General features: G+C 43.5%; 1 protein-coding gene across 1 annotated transcript; it reads right to left on the bottom strand.

Moving 5' to 3' along the window:
- Positions 1-1,853: 1,853 nt before the first annotated feature.
- On the bottom strand, positions 1,854-14,286 carry LOC138643367 (uncharacterized). Its single transcript, XM_069732288.1, has 2 exons — positions 13,092-14,286; positions 1,854-3,142 (listed from the first exon to the last, which is right to left on the bottom strand). Exons 1-2 carry the CDS (start codon positions 14,284-14,286, stop codon positions 1,854-1,856), a joined length of 2,484 nt encoding a protein of 827 aa, XP_069588389.1.
- Positions 14,287-18,248: the final 3,962 nt, after the last annotated feature.

The raw sequence follows: 18,248 nt of genomic DNA, 5'->3' as shown, positions 1-18,248 counted from the left end.
TTATTTCAATCATTGACTGGAGTAAGACTTGTGGTGGAGTGTACAGAGGTGCACGCCATTTTTGTTTGTTTTGAGATGCTACTGGTTCATTAAGACTTGTGAGCAGCTTCATGATTCGGTAGTGTCTGACTCCACAATGCCTCCTCATCAAGATGAGGTATGAAAATTACTAGCTTGATTAATCGGTGCCTTAGACTCTCAAAGTAAAAATTAGTGTACTTGGACAGAAAATATAAGTCATATACTGTATATATACAATAGATATAAATAAATGCAGTGCATATAAATAGTCTACACACCCTTGTTAAAGTGCCAAGATTTTGCCATGTAAAAAATTATTCCAAGAAGAATTATGTGACTGCATAAATATTTTTTTTGCAAAATAAGCTTTAGTGTATATTTTTACCACTTTGTGGAACATGCATCTCTTTAATGATTTATTATTATTCTCTTTGGGAACCAAAATGTACAAAAAAAACTGCAATTCTATATTTTTTTTTAAACACCATCCCCTATTACCGTAGATATAATTGTCATGTTATCTTTATTCTGCAGGGCAATACAATATCAGAAATACTAAATCTATAGATCTATATTTTTATGCTTTGCATAAGAAATTGCTTTTTAAAAAAATAAACGCTTTTTGGGCACAATTATTTCCAATTCACATAATGTTTCTTATTTTTTAGGCGATAGAACTGTGTGAGGTTTTGTTTTTTTGCGGGACAAGTTGTGATTTTTATTTGTCCCATTTTGGGGTATGTTCACCTCTTTTTTTTAGTACGCCTGAACAAAAAACATTTTTGAATTGAACATTTTATTCTGTCCAGAGTTCACCATGGAGTAAAATTATAATATTCTTCATGTAAATATGAATATGGTAATATGCTATTTATAGCTTTATTTATGTTTTACTTTTATGTCACAAAAAATAAGTTGTATTTTTAAAAAAAATTGGGTCATCATATTATAAAAGCCCTAGCTTTTTCATTTTTATGTTTACAGGACTGTAAGAGGGCTTGTTTTTTGTTGGCTTTTTTTTTTTGCCGTTATTGTTTTTATGATGTGTTATAGTTTTGTTGGCCTACTCCAATTGACACACATATGACAATTTTGTCTTTTTTTTTACTTATTTTTAGATGAAATTAACAAAAACAGCATTTTTTTTTTAATTCATTTTTAAGGGCTTTCACCAGCCAAGATAAACAAAAATATACTTTTACAGCACAGGTCCGTATGAACGCAGAAAAGCTAAAAATGTGCATTTTTTTTTTTTATTTACAAATGAGCAATTTTTTTAATAATAAAACCTGATTTTTTCTTTATTCATATTTTTAACACTTTGAAAAAAATGCTTACTAGTCTCACAAGGTGACTTGAAACTTGGATCCTTTGATCACATTGAGACTACATCGTGCTACTTATGTACTCTATTTATCTAAACTGATCTGACAGGTGTTCTATTAGACCTCCAGCAGGATCTGACAAAGGCAAAAAACTGGGGCGATTTGGTTCAAAAATATACCCCATAGTTTAAAAAGGTGCTGGGAATGGAGAGACCAGTTGTCTTTGTGACTCCCCCCAGCTTCCACCTGCTTGGCTTTGCGTAATAGGCCGGTCTATCCCTATTTGTGTAGAGCTGGGTGCGATGTCTTAGTAACTGTTGCATGGAAAGACCCATTGATGATTTGGGCTACCATGTCTGCATTTATCTATAATCTTAAATTGAAAAAAAAAAATAGAATATGCTTAACTACTACTTTTGGCTGACTTTCAAAAGAAAATACACTTTGGAAATTAAATTTGTAATTATAATGGCTTAATTGACTTTAGCAAATCATAGTTATTTTAGATTATGCAGCACAAACATAAAGGTGGAAATGGGAAAATCCTTCTGGTTCTGCCTGGTAAGTATCCCACAATCGTATCGTACATCTTAAAGGAAGTTCTCGCATTAGCAGATTGTTCATCCATCGAAAGGCAAATTGGAGGTATTCGACTTCATATTTTTGTAGATGGCTGTGTACATGGCCATCAATTCGGCTCACAAGTTCTTCAAGGGCCTTCACATTCTTCTGAATTCCAGGCTGTGCAAATGTGTAATTATCCTGAATGCCATCTAGTAGTTTACTCATTGACCAGAAACTATCTGCTTCAATGTTCTTCAGCGTTTCTGGCGACAGTGTACCTACATCAAAGTTTTCAACATCGTCTTCAACATGTTCAGTCAAAAACACCACGAAGAACGGAGTGACCAGATCATTGATGCCCTGGACATATCCGCTTGCAGGGTGCCGGATGGCCCAGATAAACAAGATTCTCTCAAAAATTTCTTGCACTAACGCTTGCTGAAACAATGGTATTAGAGGATTAGTCCGCGGTATGTCAATATGGATCTGTCGATAAGTGTCTTGATGATGCTCTTCATTCCGGGAATCATAATACTGTTCAATAAAACCAAAATATTCTGCACGCTTTCTTTCAAGTGTCATTTGGCGTCTGTCTTTATTGGCAGGAAGATAACCCGATAGCAGTCTCCATGTGATCGGCCGCACGTCTCGAGGAATCCCAGGCCAACTACACGTTCTCAGCTCATCAAGGTCTATGCTTGAGCAGGAAAGCAGCTGTCGGAATTTTTCAAGGCGCGTTTTTTCACGGAGTGTCATAGAAGGGGCTCCAGAAGCATTCTGATCAGATATTCGGGCAACGAGTGGAATAATAGGGCGGAAGGTATGGGATTGCAGTTTTTGGAGTGGCTTTCGCACCACAGGGGCTTCTGCAGTGACCCTGTGCAGCTGGTCCTCACTGATGGACGTCACTATCGTCTGGCTGGAATTATCTTCAGGCCTTTTGAAGTTCGATGTGAGTTCTACCTCGGTATCGCTGATTTTAGAACCAAGGGTCTGATACGATACAGAATGTAAAATCTCTTCGCTCTCATCATCATCGATATCCCAGGCATCACTTGTACTTCTTGCAAACTCATGGAAGCTGGAGGCTTTTCTACTTTTCGGATGATTTAGATGTATTCGCTGGTGATTGGATTGGAAACTCCTTTCAAGCGGTGGTTGCTGGGCTCCATATACCGATATATATTTTAGATTATTCAGATATAACTTGATGAAATTAACATTTACAGAATCTTATGGAATGGAAAGTAAGATATTTGCAGTAAATATTGTATTATACTTAAAGGGACCCTGTAACCATGAAAAATTAAGTCCGATCTTCAGGCACAGAGTAGGGTGGAGTTAAGTAGATTGAAGGAAATATGTAAAAATGAAAATTCAGTCCGGTCTTCAGGCATAGAGTTGGGGGAATTAAGTAGATTGATATATACCGTAGTTTTGAGAAAAGATTCATTATAATCTGGGTTTTAATTTTTAAAAACCCCACTCTTTCTGGGATTTCCTATGCAGTGAGTGGTCCTAACATTGGCTGACAGATATCCATATGTGCACTCTTATACAAAAAAAGTCAGTCATTGATACAACCACCCATTTGACATAAAATCCCCAAAAGAGCAAAGGTATAAATTATTAAAGCACAGGACATACTTAATCTATTCTAACTGAACTATATGCCAATTTACTCAGATCCCCCTGCTATACAACATTGTGCTTGCAGATTGGATGGCATTTTCATGGTCACAGGTTCCCTTTGATACAAGAAAGAGCGCTATCATAGATAGAATGGATCATATATGTTCAAGTCAGAGAAGAGAGCAAGGCATGGGCAAAATCACTGCTGCTTGGCTTTTTCCTCACATGTAGACATAAGAATGGTTTGGGCTGAAAACTACTATTACAACTACGTGCGTCATCCAAAATTATACTCATTCAGAAATTCTCAATTATAGTTTTAACTTTTGTTTTTATAAGTTTTAGAGCTCAAGCTATGATTACCTCTTCTCCCATCTCTCTATTTGCTGCGTTCTTGAAAAATAGAGGGAAAAACTCCCTTATAAAAGATTTGGTTCCAGGAGGACTTACAATCTCTGGCTCCCAAGTCTCATTAAAAGTTATCTTTCAACATAGAAGTCTAATACAATAGTTTTGTTGAGCCGGATAAATCCTTGCAATTTTCAAACTCCCTGTAGTAGAGCCCAGCAAGTATTGTCCTTGACTGAAGAATAACAGCTATGAGATTCAATCAATTGGTATAATAGTCAACCAAACATCTCTTCCCTTTGTCTGTCACAACATGTTTCTCACTAACTTGGATTAGGGGAAGAAAGTAGGATGTTGTTTAACCTAGACCAGCCATTATTTCTAAAAGTGCATAAGTCTATAAAACAATATAACTTCTAAGTGAATTATTATTTTCTCTGCAGTTTTATTGGCAATGTGACAATAGGGATGATTCTGTGCACTAGTCGTAAATGGGATTTAAAACATACCAGTCATTTTACAAAAAAAAGAGTAAAAACAAGTTATTGCACACAACAAATAGAACTATGGGGGCTAGGGCTTGGGCCCTGGGGTACTCCGGCTGCGTCTGACATTTCTTAAGGGGGTGGTTATGGCATAAGTGACCCGATCTGTGGCCCTGGGCGTCCAATAAAAGTCAATTAAAGGAAGGGGGAAATAAAGTGTTTAGGGGGTTGTTCGTGATGCCACCCGTGGTGTTCGGCAATGGATGGTCTAGCTGCGGTTCCGGTCACCTAGGGCAGTTGGTGATGCAGCAGAGTTGGTACAGCTCTCCACGGGTAGAACTAGGCACCAGGGCAGTAATGGTGTTAAATGTGACGGTGATGGTTGTAGTGCAGGGCAGATACAGCAGGGTGCAGTTTCCAGTTTACTCACAATTCTTATAAGCAGTCCCTTGCCGGGTGCTGTGTCCTCTGGGTTTTTGGTCCAGTCAGCTCTCAGGTCATTTGGGGTAAACTTTGCCAGAACCCCCATCTTATGTTCCTTTCCTGGCGTCTCATTGAGCTGGCTCCTGCCTCTCCTGCCCTGCGCCTTCACACACAGTGTCCAAAGTCAGCGGCCTCGGGTCTTGTCGGGCAACGTACTCCTGGTCCCCTGGATCCTATGCGGCTGCCTTTTCGGCAAATGTATGTGGTTGTGGCTGTGGCACCTACAATTACCACAGCCTCCGGCTGGCTAGCTGAGCCTTGTAGTTCTCCACTAGTCTGGGGGCCGGTTTCCTCACTGCGACCTGGTCCCTCCACCCAACTACAGTAGGTGTGGATACGGCCCCAAGGGTGGATTGCTCACTACTTGTGCCCCTAGGACCCCTTCTTTCTCTCTCACTATCTGGAACTTCTCTATGTTCTCTCTCTCTGTTCTCTGGTGCTGGGACGAGCTTCTCACTGTCCCCAAATTCAACTGTTTAACTTTAAAATAGGTTCCAGGGGTACACGGGCAGCAGTGGTGTGGTCAGAGGAGGACTATTGGAAGGATGGACCGCAGACAGGCTTAGTAGGCCTAACATAACAAAAGTAGACTGTAGGCACTTTAAAATAGGTTCCAGGGGTACACGGGCAGCAGTGGTGTGGTCAGTGGAGGACTATTGGAAGGAGGGACCGCAGACAGGCTTAGTAGGCCTAACATAACAAAAGTTGGCTGTAGGCACTTTAAAATAGGTTCCAGGGGTACACGGGCAAGGAGCAAAGTATAACAGGTGCCGACCGCAAGGGTCTTATACTTGGCCTGGCTGCTATGCCTGCGGTCGGCACCTGTTATATTTTGCTCCTTGCTGGGTCCCTTGCGGCCATTGCTGCTTACAGGTCATTTTGCCTTTTTCTTCTTTGAGACATTGCACTACTTGGCGTTTTTTGTCTCTCTAATCCGCATACATATACTATATCTGGCATACAGGTTCGTAGCCTTTTTTCTTAGATACAGGGCGAGTTACTGGGCTCTGATCTTTACATCTTCTTTGGGGAGTGCATTTTGTGTTCTGGGTCATTATATTAGGTCATATTATATGTGCTATATCTGTATTGATGTTGGTAATATTTATCGTTTGACCTAGAATATGTCTGGCAGGATCTTTGGTTTTTGTGGGGATGCTTTTAAATGTTTTCAATGTTTTGCATCAATAAAGTTTGCCTGTATATATACGTTTATATTTCAGAGTGGTGTGCGGTTGTTTCTAGAGAGGCTCTTTTTTCTCTTGTTTGCTAACACATTGGTATTGTCAGTGCCAGGCATTGAAGGATGTCAGCGCATAGACTAAACATTGGTGGAGCTGTGAGAGATAATTTTGCAAATCATAGAGCACTGTTTGAGCAGGAGGGGGAAACTGTCTTGTGGCCGGTGGTACAGGCCCAGGGCCCCTCATGTTACAACGATGTGTCTAACGTTGGTTGCGCGCCACCACCGCCAGAGACACTTTATTGTACTATGAGGGACCCAGTGGCAGTGCCGTCGACCAAAAGCGTGCACACCCACCTCTTCAGACAAACAGCACTCTCACAAGTGCTTGCGCCAAGTGGCGAGACCACGGCCCCATGGGGGGAGTTTGGCCATTTAGGGAGGTGTAAACATGTCGTATGCTGGACAAACAGCTGCTGCAAATTACGAGATTGGAAAACTCAGTCAGAGCAGTCCACAAGCAAGACCTTTTCATTGGAAAGCTAGGTGTCAGCTGTGAAAGGTGGGGCAAAATAATTTGAAATCCAGTAGTGGACACTACTCTATCCTCCTCCTCCTGGACCTGTCCTCTACCTTTGACACAGTGGACCATTCCCTGCTGCTGCAGACCCTCTCATCCCTTGGAATCACAGACTTGGCCCTATCCTGGATCTCGTCATACCTAACTGACCGTACATTCAGCGTCTCCCACTCACACACCACCTCCTCACCTCGCCCCCTATCTGTCGGAGTCCCGCAAGGTTCAGTTCTAGGACCCCTGCTCTTCTCCATTTACACCTTTGGCCTGGGACAGCTCATAGAATCTCACGGCTTTCAGTATCATCTCTATGCTGATGACACACAGACCTACATCTCTGGACCAGATATTACCACCCTACTAACCAGAATCCCTCAATGTCTGTCTGCTATTTCATCCTTCTTCTCCACTAGATTTCTAAAACTTAACATGGACAAAACAGAATTCATCATCTTTCCCCCATCTCACACGACCTCCCCAACGAACCTATCCATTACAGTAAAAGGCTGCCCACTCTCCCCAGTCCCACAAGCCCACTGTCTTGGGGTAATCCTTGACACTGATCTCTCTTTTAAACCACATATCCAAACCCTTTCCACTTCCTGCCGCCTCCAACTCAAAAATATTTCACGGATCCGCACATTCCTAAACCAAGAATCCGCAATGACCCTAGTCCATGCTCTCATCATCTCCCGCCTTGACTACTGTAACCTCCTGCTCTGTGGCCTCCCCTCTAACACTTTTGCACCCCTCCAATCTATTCTAAACTCTGCTGCCCGACTAATCCACCTGTCCCCCCGCTATTCCCCGGCCTCTCCCCTCTGTCAATCCCTGCACTGGCTCCCCATCACCCAGAGACTCCAGTACAAAAGCCTAATCATCACATACAAAGCCATTCACAACCTGTCTCCTCCATACATCTGCGACCTCGTCTCTTGGTACTCTCCTGCACGCAACCTCCGATCCTCACAAGATCTCCTTCTCTACTCCCCTATTATCTCCTCTTCCCACAATCGCATACAAGATTTCTCTCGTGCATCCCCCCTACTCTGGAATTCTCTACCACAACATATCAGACTCTCGCCTACCATCGAAACCTTCAAAAAGAACCCGAAGACCCACCTCTTCCGACAAGCCTACAACCTGCAGTAACCACCGATCGACCAAACCGCTGCACGGCCAGCTCTACCCTACCTACTGTATCCTCACCCATCCCTTGTAGATTGTGAGCCCTCGCGGGCAGGGTCCTCTCTCCTCCTGTACCAGTTGTGACTTGTATTGTTCAAGATTATTGTACTTGTTTTATTATGTATACCCCTCCTCACATGTAAAGCGCCATGGAATAAATGGCGCTATAATAAATAATAATAATAATAATAATAATTTTAATGAAGGTTAGATCATCAACATTTTGGGTAGCCAGACGAGTCCTTTTTTCGGTTAATATTGAACCAGCAGCACTGAATACTCTTTCTGATAGCACTCTAGCTGCTGGGCAAGCAAGCTCCTGCAATGCATATTCTGCCAAGTCTGGCCAGGTGTCTAATTTGGATGCCCAGTAATCAAATGGAAATGACGGTTGAGGGAGAACATCGATAAGGGATGAAAAATAGTTAGTAACCATACTGGACAAATGTTGTCTCCTGTCACTTTGAATTGATGCTGCAGTACCTGTCCTGTCTGCGGTCATAGCAAAATCACTCCACAACCTGGTCAGAAAACCCCTCTGTCCAACGCCACTTCTGATTTGTGCACCTCTAACACCTCTGGTCTGCTGCCCCCTGCAGCTCGTGTGAGAACGATCACCAGCGCTGTGTGCTGGGAATGCCTGAATCAAACGGTCAACAAGAGTTGATTGTTTGGTTGCTAATATTAGTTCCAAGTTCTCATGTGGCATAATATTTTGCAATTTGCCTTTATAGCGAGGATCAAGGAGGCAGGCCAACCAGTAATCGTCATCGTTCATCATTTTCGTAATGCGTGTGTCCCTTTTGAGGATGCGTAAGGCATAATCCGCCATGTGGGCCAAAGTTCCAGTTGTCAAATCTGCGGTTGTGCTGGGTTGAGGGGCAGTTTCAGGCAAATCTACGTCACTTGTGTCCCTCAAAAAACCAGAACCCGGCCTTGCCACGCCACCAATTTCCAGTGGCCCCGGCGAAGCTTCCTCATTAAAAAAATACTCATCCCCATCATCCTCCTCGTCCTCCTCCTCCTGTTCGCCCGCTACCTCGTCCTGTACACTGCCCTGACCAGACAATGGCTGACTGCCATCAAGGCTTTCCTCTTCCTCTGCTGCAGACGCCTGCTCCTTTATGTGCGTCAAACTTTGCATCAGCAGACGCATTAGGGGGATGCTCATGCTTATCATGGCGTTGTCTGCACTTACCAGCTGTGTGCATTCCTCAAAACACTGAAGGACTTGACACATGTCTTGTACCTTCGACCACTGCACACCTGACAACTCCATGTCTGCCATCCTACTGCCTGCCCGTGTATGTGTATCCTCCCACAAATACATAACAGTCAGCCTCTGTTCGCACAGTCTCTGAAGCATGTGCAGTGTTGAGTTCCACCTTGTTGCAACGTCGATAATTAGGCGATGCTGGGGAAGCTTCAAAGACCGCTGATAGGTCTGCATACGGCTGGAGTGTACGGGCGAACGGCGGATATGCGAGCAAAGTCTGCGCACTTTGAGGAGCAGGTCGGATAACCCCGGATAACTTTTCAGGAAGCACTGCACCACCAGGTTTAAGGTGTGAGCCAGGCAAGGAATGTGTTTCAGTTGGGAAAGGGCAATGGCAGCCATGAAATTCCTTCCGTTATCACTCACTACGTTGCATGCCTCAGGATCTACAGTGCCCAGCCACGACTGCGTTTCTTTCTGCAAGAACTCGGACAGAACTTCCGCGGTGTGTCTGTTGTCGCCCAAACACTTCATAGCCAATACAGCCTGCTGACGCTGGCCAGTAGCTGCCCCATAATGGGACACCTGGTGTGCAACAGTGGCAGCTGCGGATGGAGTGGTTGTGTCACTGCGGTCTGTGGACGAGCTCTCGCTTCTGCAGGAGGACGAGGAGGAGGGGGGGCGAACGCCTACAGCCAACTGTTTCCTAGACCGTGGGCTAGGCAGAACTGTCCCAATATTGCTGTCCCCTGTGGACCCTGCATCCACCACATTCACCCAGTGTGCCGTGATGGACACGTAATGTCCCTGGCCATGCCTACTGGTCCATGCATCTGTTGTCAGGTGCACCTTTGTACTCACAGATTGCCTGAGTGCATGGATGATGCGCTCTTTAACATGCTGTTGGAGGGCTGGGATGGCTTTTCTCGAAAAGAAGTGTCGACTGGGTAGCTCGTAGTGTGGTTCAGCGTAGTCCATCAGGGCTTTGAAAGCGTCGCTTTCAACTGACAGGTAGGGCATCATCTCTAACGAGATTAGTCTAGCTATGTGGTCGCTAAAACCCTGTGTACGCGGATGCGAGGATGAGTACTCCCTTTTTCTAACGAGAGTCTCATGTAGGGTGAGCTGGACTGGAGAGCTGGAGATCGTGGAACTAGCGGGGGTGCCGGTGGACATTGCAGACTGAGAGACGGTTGGAGACGGTTTTCTTGCCGGTTCCCTAGATGCAGTGTTTCCTACTATGAAACTGGGGATTCCCTGACCCTGACTGCTTTGGCCTGGCAACGAAACCTGCACAGATACTGCAGGTGGTGCGAAAAATGGTGGCCTTACAATGACGGAAGGGATGTAGCGTTGCTGACTAGCTTCATTGGCCGAGGGTGCTACAACCTTAAGGGACGTTTGGTAGTTAGTCCAGGCTTGCAAATGCATGTTGGTTAAATGTCTATTCATGTAACTTGTATTTAGACTTTTCAGATTCTGACCTCTGCTTAAGGTAGTTGAACATTTTTGACAGATGACTTTGCGCTGATCAATTGGATGTTGCTTAAAAAAATGCCAGACTGCACTCTTTCTAGCATCGGATACCTTTTCAGGCATTGGAGACTGAGCTTCTTTAACCGGATGGCCACGCTGTCCTCCAACTGGTTTTGGCTTTGCCACGCGTTTTGGGACAGATACGGGCCCGGCAGATGGAACCTGTTGCGATGTTGATGCCTGCTGCAGCCCCTCCTCCTCCGCTTCAGAACTACTGCCTCCTGCACCCTGTTCCCCCAATGGCTGCCAATTGGGGTCAACAACTGGGTCATCTATGACCTCCTCTTCTATCTCATGTGTAACTTCGTCTGTGTTACCGTGTAAGCCGGTGGTATAGCGTTTGTGACGGGGCACCATAGTCTCATCAGGGTCTGATTCTGGATCAGTACACTGCAAGGGCAATGTGGTGGTCTGAGTCAAAGGAACAGCATAGTAATCTGGCTGTGGCTGTGCATCTGTGTACTCCATGTCCGATTCAACTTGTAATGGGCAAGGCCTGTTAACTGTTTCACTTTCTAACGCAGGAATGGTATGTGTAAAGAGCTCCATGGAGTAACCCGTTGTGTCGCCTGACACATCCTTCTCTGTTGCTGTTTTTGCTGAACAGGACAATGGAGCGACTTGTCCCTGAGCGTGAACATCCACTAACAACGCGCTGCTTTTACATTTACCAGTTTCAGAAGAGGAGGCAAAAGAGCTAGAGGCTGAGTCAGCAAGGAAAGCCAAAACTTGCTCTTGCTGCTCCGGCTTTAAAAGCAGTTTTCCTACTCCCAGAAAAGGGAGCGTTTGAGGCCTTGTGTAGCCAGACGACGAACCTGGCTCCACAGCTTGAGACTTAGGTGCTATATTGTTTTTCCCACGACCACCTGATGCTCCACCACCACTACCATCATTACCAGCTGGCAATGAACGCCCACGGCCACGACCTCTTCCACCAGACTTCTTCACTGTTTTAAAAACATAACCAAAGTAACGGTATTTGTTACTGTAAAACAACTTACAAGGTGAACTCAAACTTCTGTAGGATTTAGATATCCCTTTATAGGTGGGTGAGACTGCAAGGAAAATCAGGCACAATGTTACACACTCGGTTTTCTGTGGCACAAAATGAGACAGATGCCACACACGCAGGACTGGCACTGAAGCACAAATGCCAATATTAATCTCCCACTATTTTTTTTTTTCAGGGAGAATTTAAAAAACAAAAAACAAAAAAACAGACACTAGGCTTTCTGTGGCCCACAATTTGAGAGAGATGGCACAAACGACTGGCACAGAAGCACAAATGCCAATATTAATCTCCCACTATTTATTTTTTTTCAGGGAGAATTTAAAACCCCCCCAAAAAAACAGACACTAGGCTTTCTGTGGCCCACAATTTGAGAGAGATGGCACACACGACTGGCACAGAAGCACAAATGCCAATATTAATCTCCCACTATTTATTTTTTTTCAGGGAGAATTTAAAACCCCCCCAAAAAAACAGACACTAGGCTTTCTGTGGCCCACAATTTGAGAGAGATGGCACACACGACTGGCACAGAAGCACAAATGCCAATATTAATCTCCCACAATTTTTTTTTTATTTTTTCGGGGAGAATTTAAAAACCAAAAAAAAAAAAAAAAAACAGACACTAGGCTTTCTGTGGCCCACAATGTGAGAGAGATGGCACACACGACTGGCACAGAAGCACAAATGCCAATATTAATCTCCCACTATTTATTTTTTTTCAGGGAGAATTTAAAAACAAAAAAACAAAAAAACAGACACTAGGCTTTCTGTGGCCCACAATTTGAGAGAGATGGCACACACGACTGGCACACACAACTGGCACTCAAGCACAAATGCCAATATTAATCTCCCACTATTTATATTTTGCAGGGAGAATTTAAAAACCCCCCAAAAAACAACAGACACTAGACTTTCTGTGGCCCACAATTTGAGAGAGATGGCACACACGACTTGCACTGAAGCACAAATGCCAATATTAATCTCCCACTATTTATTTTTTTCAGGGAGAATTTAAAAACCAAAATAAAAAAAAAACCAGACACTAGGCTTTCTGTGGCCCACAATTTGAGAGAGATGGCACACACGACTGGCACTCATGCACAAATGCCAATCTTAATCTCCCACTACTTTTTTTTGTTAGGGAGAATTGTCAAGAAATCAGGCCCAGTATTATATACTAGGCTTTCTGTGCCCCAAAATTGGAGAGAGATGGCACACACAGGACTGCCAATCTAGCAGAAATGCCAATCTTAATCCCCCACTACTTTTTTTGGTTAGGGAGAATTGTCAAGAAATCAGGCCCAGTATTACACACTAGGCTTTCTGTGCCCCAAAATTGGAGAGAGATGGCACACACAGGACTGGCACTCTAGCAGAAATGCCAATCTTAATATCCCACTACTTTTTTTTGTTAGGGAGAATTGCCAAGAAATCAGGGCCAGGTTAGGTCTGAGGAGGAGGATAGGTCCAGTTGGTAGTGTTTGAAAAATGTAGAGGGAGAAGACCAAGTGGCTGCTCTACATAACTGGTCAATTGATGCTCCTGCTCGCTCTGCCCAAGAGGTTGCCACCGATCTAGTTGAATGAGCTCTGATCTCATCTGGAACAGCTTCATTGGATGAGGCGTATGCCAGGGTAATGGCATCCCTTACCCATCTCGCCAGCATGGCTTTTGATGCTTTGTGTCCTTTGTTTGGGCCCTGAAAACAGACAAACAGAGACCTGCCTTTCCTACACTCCCTTGTGGCTGTTATATATTGGGTCAGGCATTTCTTAACATCTAGTGTGTGTAGAGATTTTTCCTTTTCATTTTTGGGATTTGGGCAAAAAGATGGTAAGGATATCTCCTGAGATCTATGAAACCGTGATGCCACTTTAGGAGGGTAAGACGGGTCAGTCCTAAGGACTACTCTATCCTCTAATATCTGAGTTAGAGGCGGATTAGCTGATAGTGCCTGCAAGTCACTAATTCTGCGGGCTGAGGTTAGTGCTACCAGCAGAGCAGTTTTCAGGGAAATTCTTTTTATAGAAGCTTGAGACAAGGGTTCAAAAGGTGCTTTAGTTAGTGCATAAAGTACTAGGTTTAGGTCCCAGGGAGGTGAAGTGTGATGTATGACTGGTTTAGACCTAATTGAGGATTTAATAAACCTTTTTATCCAGTGATTCCCTGCTAGATCACAGTTGTAAAGGGTGCCTAATGCTGTGATTTGAACCTTAAGGGTGCTTGTTGCTAACCCTTTCTCTAATTCTTTCTGAAGAAATTCTAGTACTTCCTGAATTGGGATCTCTCCCGACAAGCTGACATTTGAATTAGAGAGGAACTTTTTCCAGACTTTCCCATATGCTCTGGTAGTTACTGGTTTTCTACTGGACAAAAGGGTTGAAACTAAATTTGAAGAAAACCCCCTTTTTGTTAAAAGTTCCCTCTCAAATTCCAGGCTGTCATATGCAAGTTTTCTACTTGTGGATGATTTATTGGCCCCTGACACAGAAGATTTGGGATATCCATGAGAACCCATGGTTCTCTTATAGACATTATGCGTAGCCATGGGAACCACGCTCTTTTTGGCCAAAACGGGGCTATCATAATTACTCTTGCTCCGTCTTCCTGGATCTTCTTCAGAACTAATGGAACTAATGCTATCGGAGGAAAGGCAAAAGCTAGTTGGAAGTTCCAGGGAATTAGAAAGGCGTCTAGGGTCACTGGATTCCCCCATGGGTCGATTGAACAGAATGCCTGTGTCTTCCGGTTTAGACTGTTTGAAAATAAATCTATTTCCGGATCTCCCCAACAATCCACTATGTGGTTGAATACCTCCCGGTTCAATTCCCATTCCCCCTGCTTTAACTGTGTCCTGCTTAAAAAATCTGCCGTCTGATTCTCTGTCCCTTTGATGTCAAGGGCTGACAGAGAGGATAAATTGGCTTCCACTAGCGACATGATAGATTTCGTCACCTTCATCAGCGACTGGGACTTTGGTCCCCCTGATGATTCAGATATGACATCACCACCCTGTTGTCTGAAAGCACCCTTACCTGATGGGAACAGATGGAGATGAGGAAGTGGTTGAGCGCATATTCTACTGCCAAGAATTCTTTCATGTTTGAGGAGAATAGTTTTTCTCTCTCTGACCATGGGCTATGGGCAATCTGATCCTTTCTATGAGCCCCCCAACCCCATGGGCTCGCATCTGTGGTCGGGGTTATAGAAACTGGCAATACCCATGGAACACCTCTGGTGAGGTTGGCCGGGTCTATCCTCCAAGCTAGGGAACATATTGTTTGTGAGGAGATTTTTAAGCGCTTTTCTAAATCCCCCTTTAAGCGGGATCCTGCTTCTAATATCTCCCACTGGAGATCTCTGGAGTGACACTGAGCTCATTGGACTGCTGGAATACAGGCTATCATTGATCCTAACACGGACATTGCTTTCTGTAAGGTGATGACAGGCGGAAATCTTAATTGGGCTATTAGTTGTATCATGTTGGAAACTTTTCTCCCTGGCAGATGGCATTCTTGTTTTGTTGAATCTATTATTATTCCTAAGTACTGTTGTATTTGTGTTGGAATAACTCTGGATTTTTCTAGATTCAACATCCAACCCAGATTTGACAGGGCTGTCATCACCTTGTCTAACTGCTGACTGCAGTGGCGTGAGGATCTGCACATTATTAGGAGGTCGTCCAGATATGGGACTATTAGCATGTTTTGCTCCCTTATGTGGGCCATCACTTCTGCCATTAGTTTCGTAACACTCTCGGGGCTATGGCAAGGCCAAATGGCAGAGCTCTGAACTGATAATGTTTCAATTCCCCTTGCATAATCACCGCCACTCTGCGGTATTTCCTGTAACTGGGATGGATGGGCACATAGTAGTATGCTTCGTTTAGGTCGACTACAGTCATAAAACAAGACGGATGAAGGGTTCTGACACAGGTTTATATTGTATCCATCTTGAAACTCTGGGTCACTAGGTATTTGTTTAATTTGTTCAAGTTTATTATTGTTCTGAAAGTCCCATCTGGCTTCGTTCGAAGAAAAAGAGGGGAGTAGAAACCCATGCCCTTTTCCTGTTGTTGAACCTCCTGTAGGACATTGTTTGTGAGAAGACTGTATATTTCCTTTTGCAGGCCCAGTTGTTCGACCTCTGATTTTCTCTGTGGCGTTATGACAAAATAGTGGCATGGCATCGTATGAAATTTTAATTTTAGACCCGTCTTTATTATATTTAGTGGCCACATGCTTCCTGATATTTTTTCCCAGGCCTGAAGAAAGTATGTCAGTCTCCCTCCCACCCGGGGCATACCTTCATTGGGACTGTTTCTTATTGTCTGGTTTGTTAAACATTAAGCCTCTCCCTTTAAACCTTTTATCCTCCCATCCTTCTTTTTGTTTTTTGGGGGGGCGTTTACGCATAAATTTCCTACCCAGAAAGGGCTGTCTATAAGATAGGTTAGGAAACCCTGGGAAGGCTTTTTTCTTGTCTACAGCCTTTTCCAGAATGTCATCCAGGGTAGGTCCAAATAAAAATCCTTAGTTTGTAGGTATCCTGGCCAGCACTTGAGCCATAGAGCTCTTCTGGCTGCATTCGAAAATGAAGCCGACCTTGCTGTCAGTCTCAAAGAGTCTATAGAGGCGTCTGCTAAATATGCAGCAGCACCCCTCATTATTGACCTTTAATTGGGACTCTAGGTGTTCCAACCACACCATTAATGCTCTCGCAGTGCATGTAGCGGCTATTCCTGGTTTTAACCCCTTCATGACCAAGCCTATTTTGACCTTAATGACCTGGTCGTTTTTTTGCAATTCTGACCAGTGTCCCTTTATGAGGTAATAACTCAGGAACGCTTCAACAGATCCTAGCGGTTCTCAGATTGTTTTTTCGTGACATATTGGGCTTCATGTTACTGGTAAATTTAGGTCAATAAATTCTGCGTTTATTTGTGATAAAAACGGAAATTTGGTGAAAATTTTGAAAATTTTGCAATTTTCACATTTTGAATTTTTATTCTGTTAAACCAGAGAGTTATGTGACACAAAATAGTTAATAAATAACATTTCCCACATGTCTACTTTACATCAGCACAATTTTGGAAACAAATTTTTTTTTTGCTAGGAAGCTATAAGGGTTAAAATTTGACCAGCGATTTCTCATTTTTTCAACGACATTTACCAAACCATTTTTTTTAGGGACCACCTCACATTTGAAGTCAGTTTGAGGGGTCTATATGGCTGAAAATACCCAAAAGTGACACCATTCTTAAAACTTCACCCCTCAAGGTGCTCAAAACCACATTCAAGAAGTTTATTAACCCTTCAGGTGCTTCACAGCAGCAGAAGCAGCATGAAAGGAAAAAATGAACATTTAACTTTTTAGTCACAAAAATGATCTTTTAGCAACAATTTCTTTATTTTCCCAATGGTAAAAGGAGAAAGTGAACCACGAAAGTTGTTGTCCAATTTGTCCTGAGTACGCTGATACCTCACATGTGGGGGTATACCACTGTTTGGGCGCACGGCAGGGCTTGGAAGGGAAGGAGTGCCATTTGACTTTTTGAATGAAAAATTGGCTCCACTCTTTAGCGGACACCATGTCACGTTTGGAGAGCCCCTGTGTGCCTAAAAATTGGAGCTCCTCCACAAGTGACCCCATTTTGGAAACTAGACGCCCCAAGGAACTTATCTAGATGCATAGTGAGCACTTTAAACCCCCAGGTGCTTCACAAATTGATCCGTAAAAATGAAAAAGTACTTTTTTTTCACAAAAAATATTTTTAGCCTCAATTTTTTCATTTTCACATGGGCAATAGGATAAAATGGATCCTAAAATGTGTTGAACAATTTCTCCTGAGTACACTGATACATCACATGTGGGGGTAAACCACTGTTTGGGCACATGGTAAGGCACGGAAGGGAAGGAGCGCCATTTGACTTTTTGAATGAAAAATTATCTCCATCGTTAGCGGACACCATGTCGCGTTTTGAGAGCCCCTGTGTGCCTAAACATTAGAGCTCCCCCACAAGTGACCCCATTTTGGAAACTGGACCCCCCAAGGAACTTATCTAGTTGCCTAGTGAGCACTTTGAACCCTCAGATGTTCACAAATTGATCCGTAAAAATGAAAAAGTACTTTTTTTCACAAAAAAATTATTTTCGCGTCAATTTTTTCATTTTCACATGGGCAATAGGTTAAAATGGATCCTAAAATTTGTTGGAAAATTTCTCCCAAGTACGCCGATACCTCATATGTGGGGGTAAACCACTGTTTGGGCACACGGCAGGGCTCGGAACGGAAGGCATGCCATTTGACTTTTTGAATGGAAAATTAGCTCCAATTGTTAGCGGACACCATGTCGTGTTTGGAGAGCCCCTGTGTGCCTAAACATTGGAGCTCCTCCACAAGTGACCCCATTTTGGAAACTAGACCCCCCAAGGAACTTATCTAGATGCATATTGAGCACTTTAAACCCCTAGGTGCTTCACAGAATTATATAACGCAGAGCCATGAAAATAAAAAATAATTTTTCCTTCCTCAAAAATGATTTTTTAGCCTGGAATTTCCTATTTTGCCAAGGGTAATAGGAGAAATTGGACCCCAAATGTTGTTGTCCAGTTTGTCCTGAGTACGCTGATACCCCATATGTGGGGGTAAACCACTGTTTGGGCGCACGGCAGGGC

This window comes from Ranitomeya imitator, chromosome 6 (assembly GCF_032444005.1).
Source record: "Ranitomeya imitator isolate aRanImi1 chromosome 6, aRanImi1.pri, whole genome shotgun sequence".
Taxonomy (NCBI): Eukaryota; Metazoa; Chordata; class Amphibia; order Anura; family Dendrobatidae; genus Ranitomeya; species Ranitomeya imitator.
Note: the sequence above shows the minus strand (reverse complement) of the source record. Positions and strands in the feature narration are given on the sequence as shown.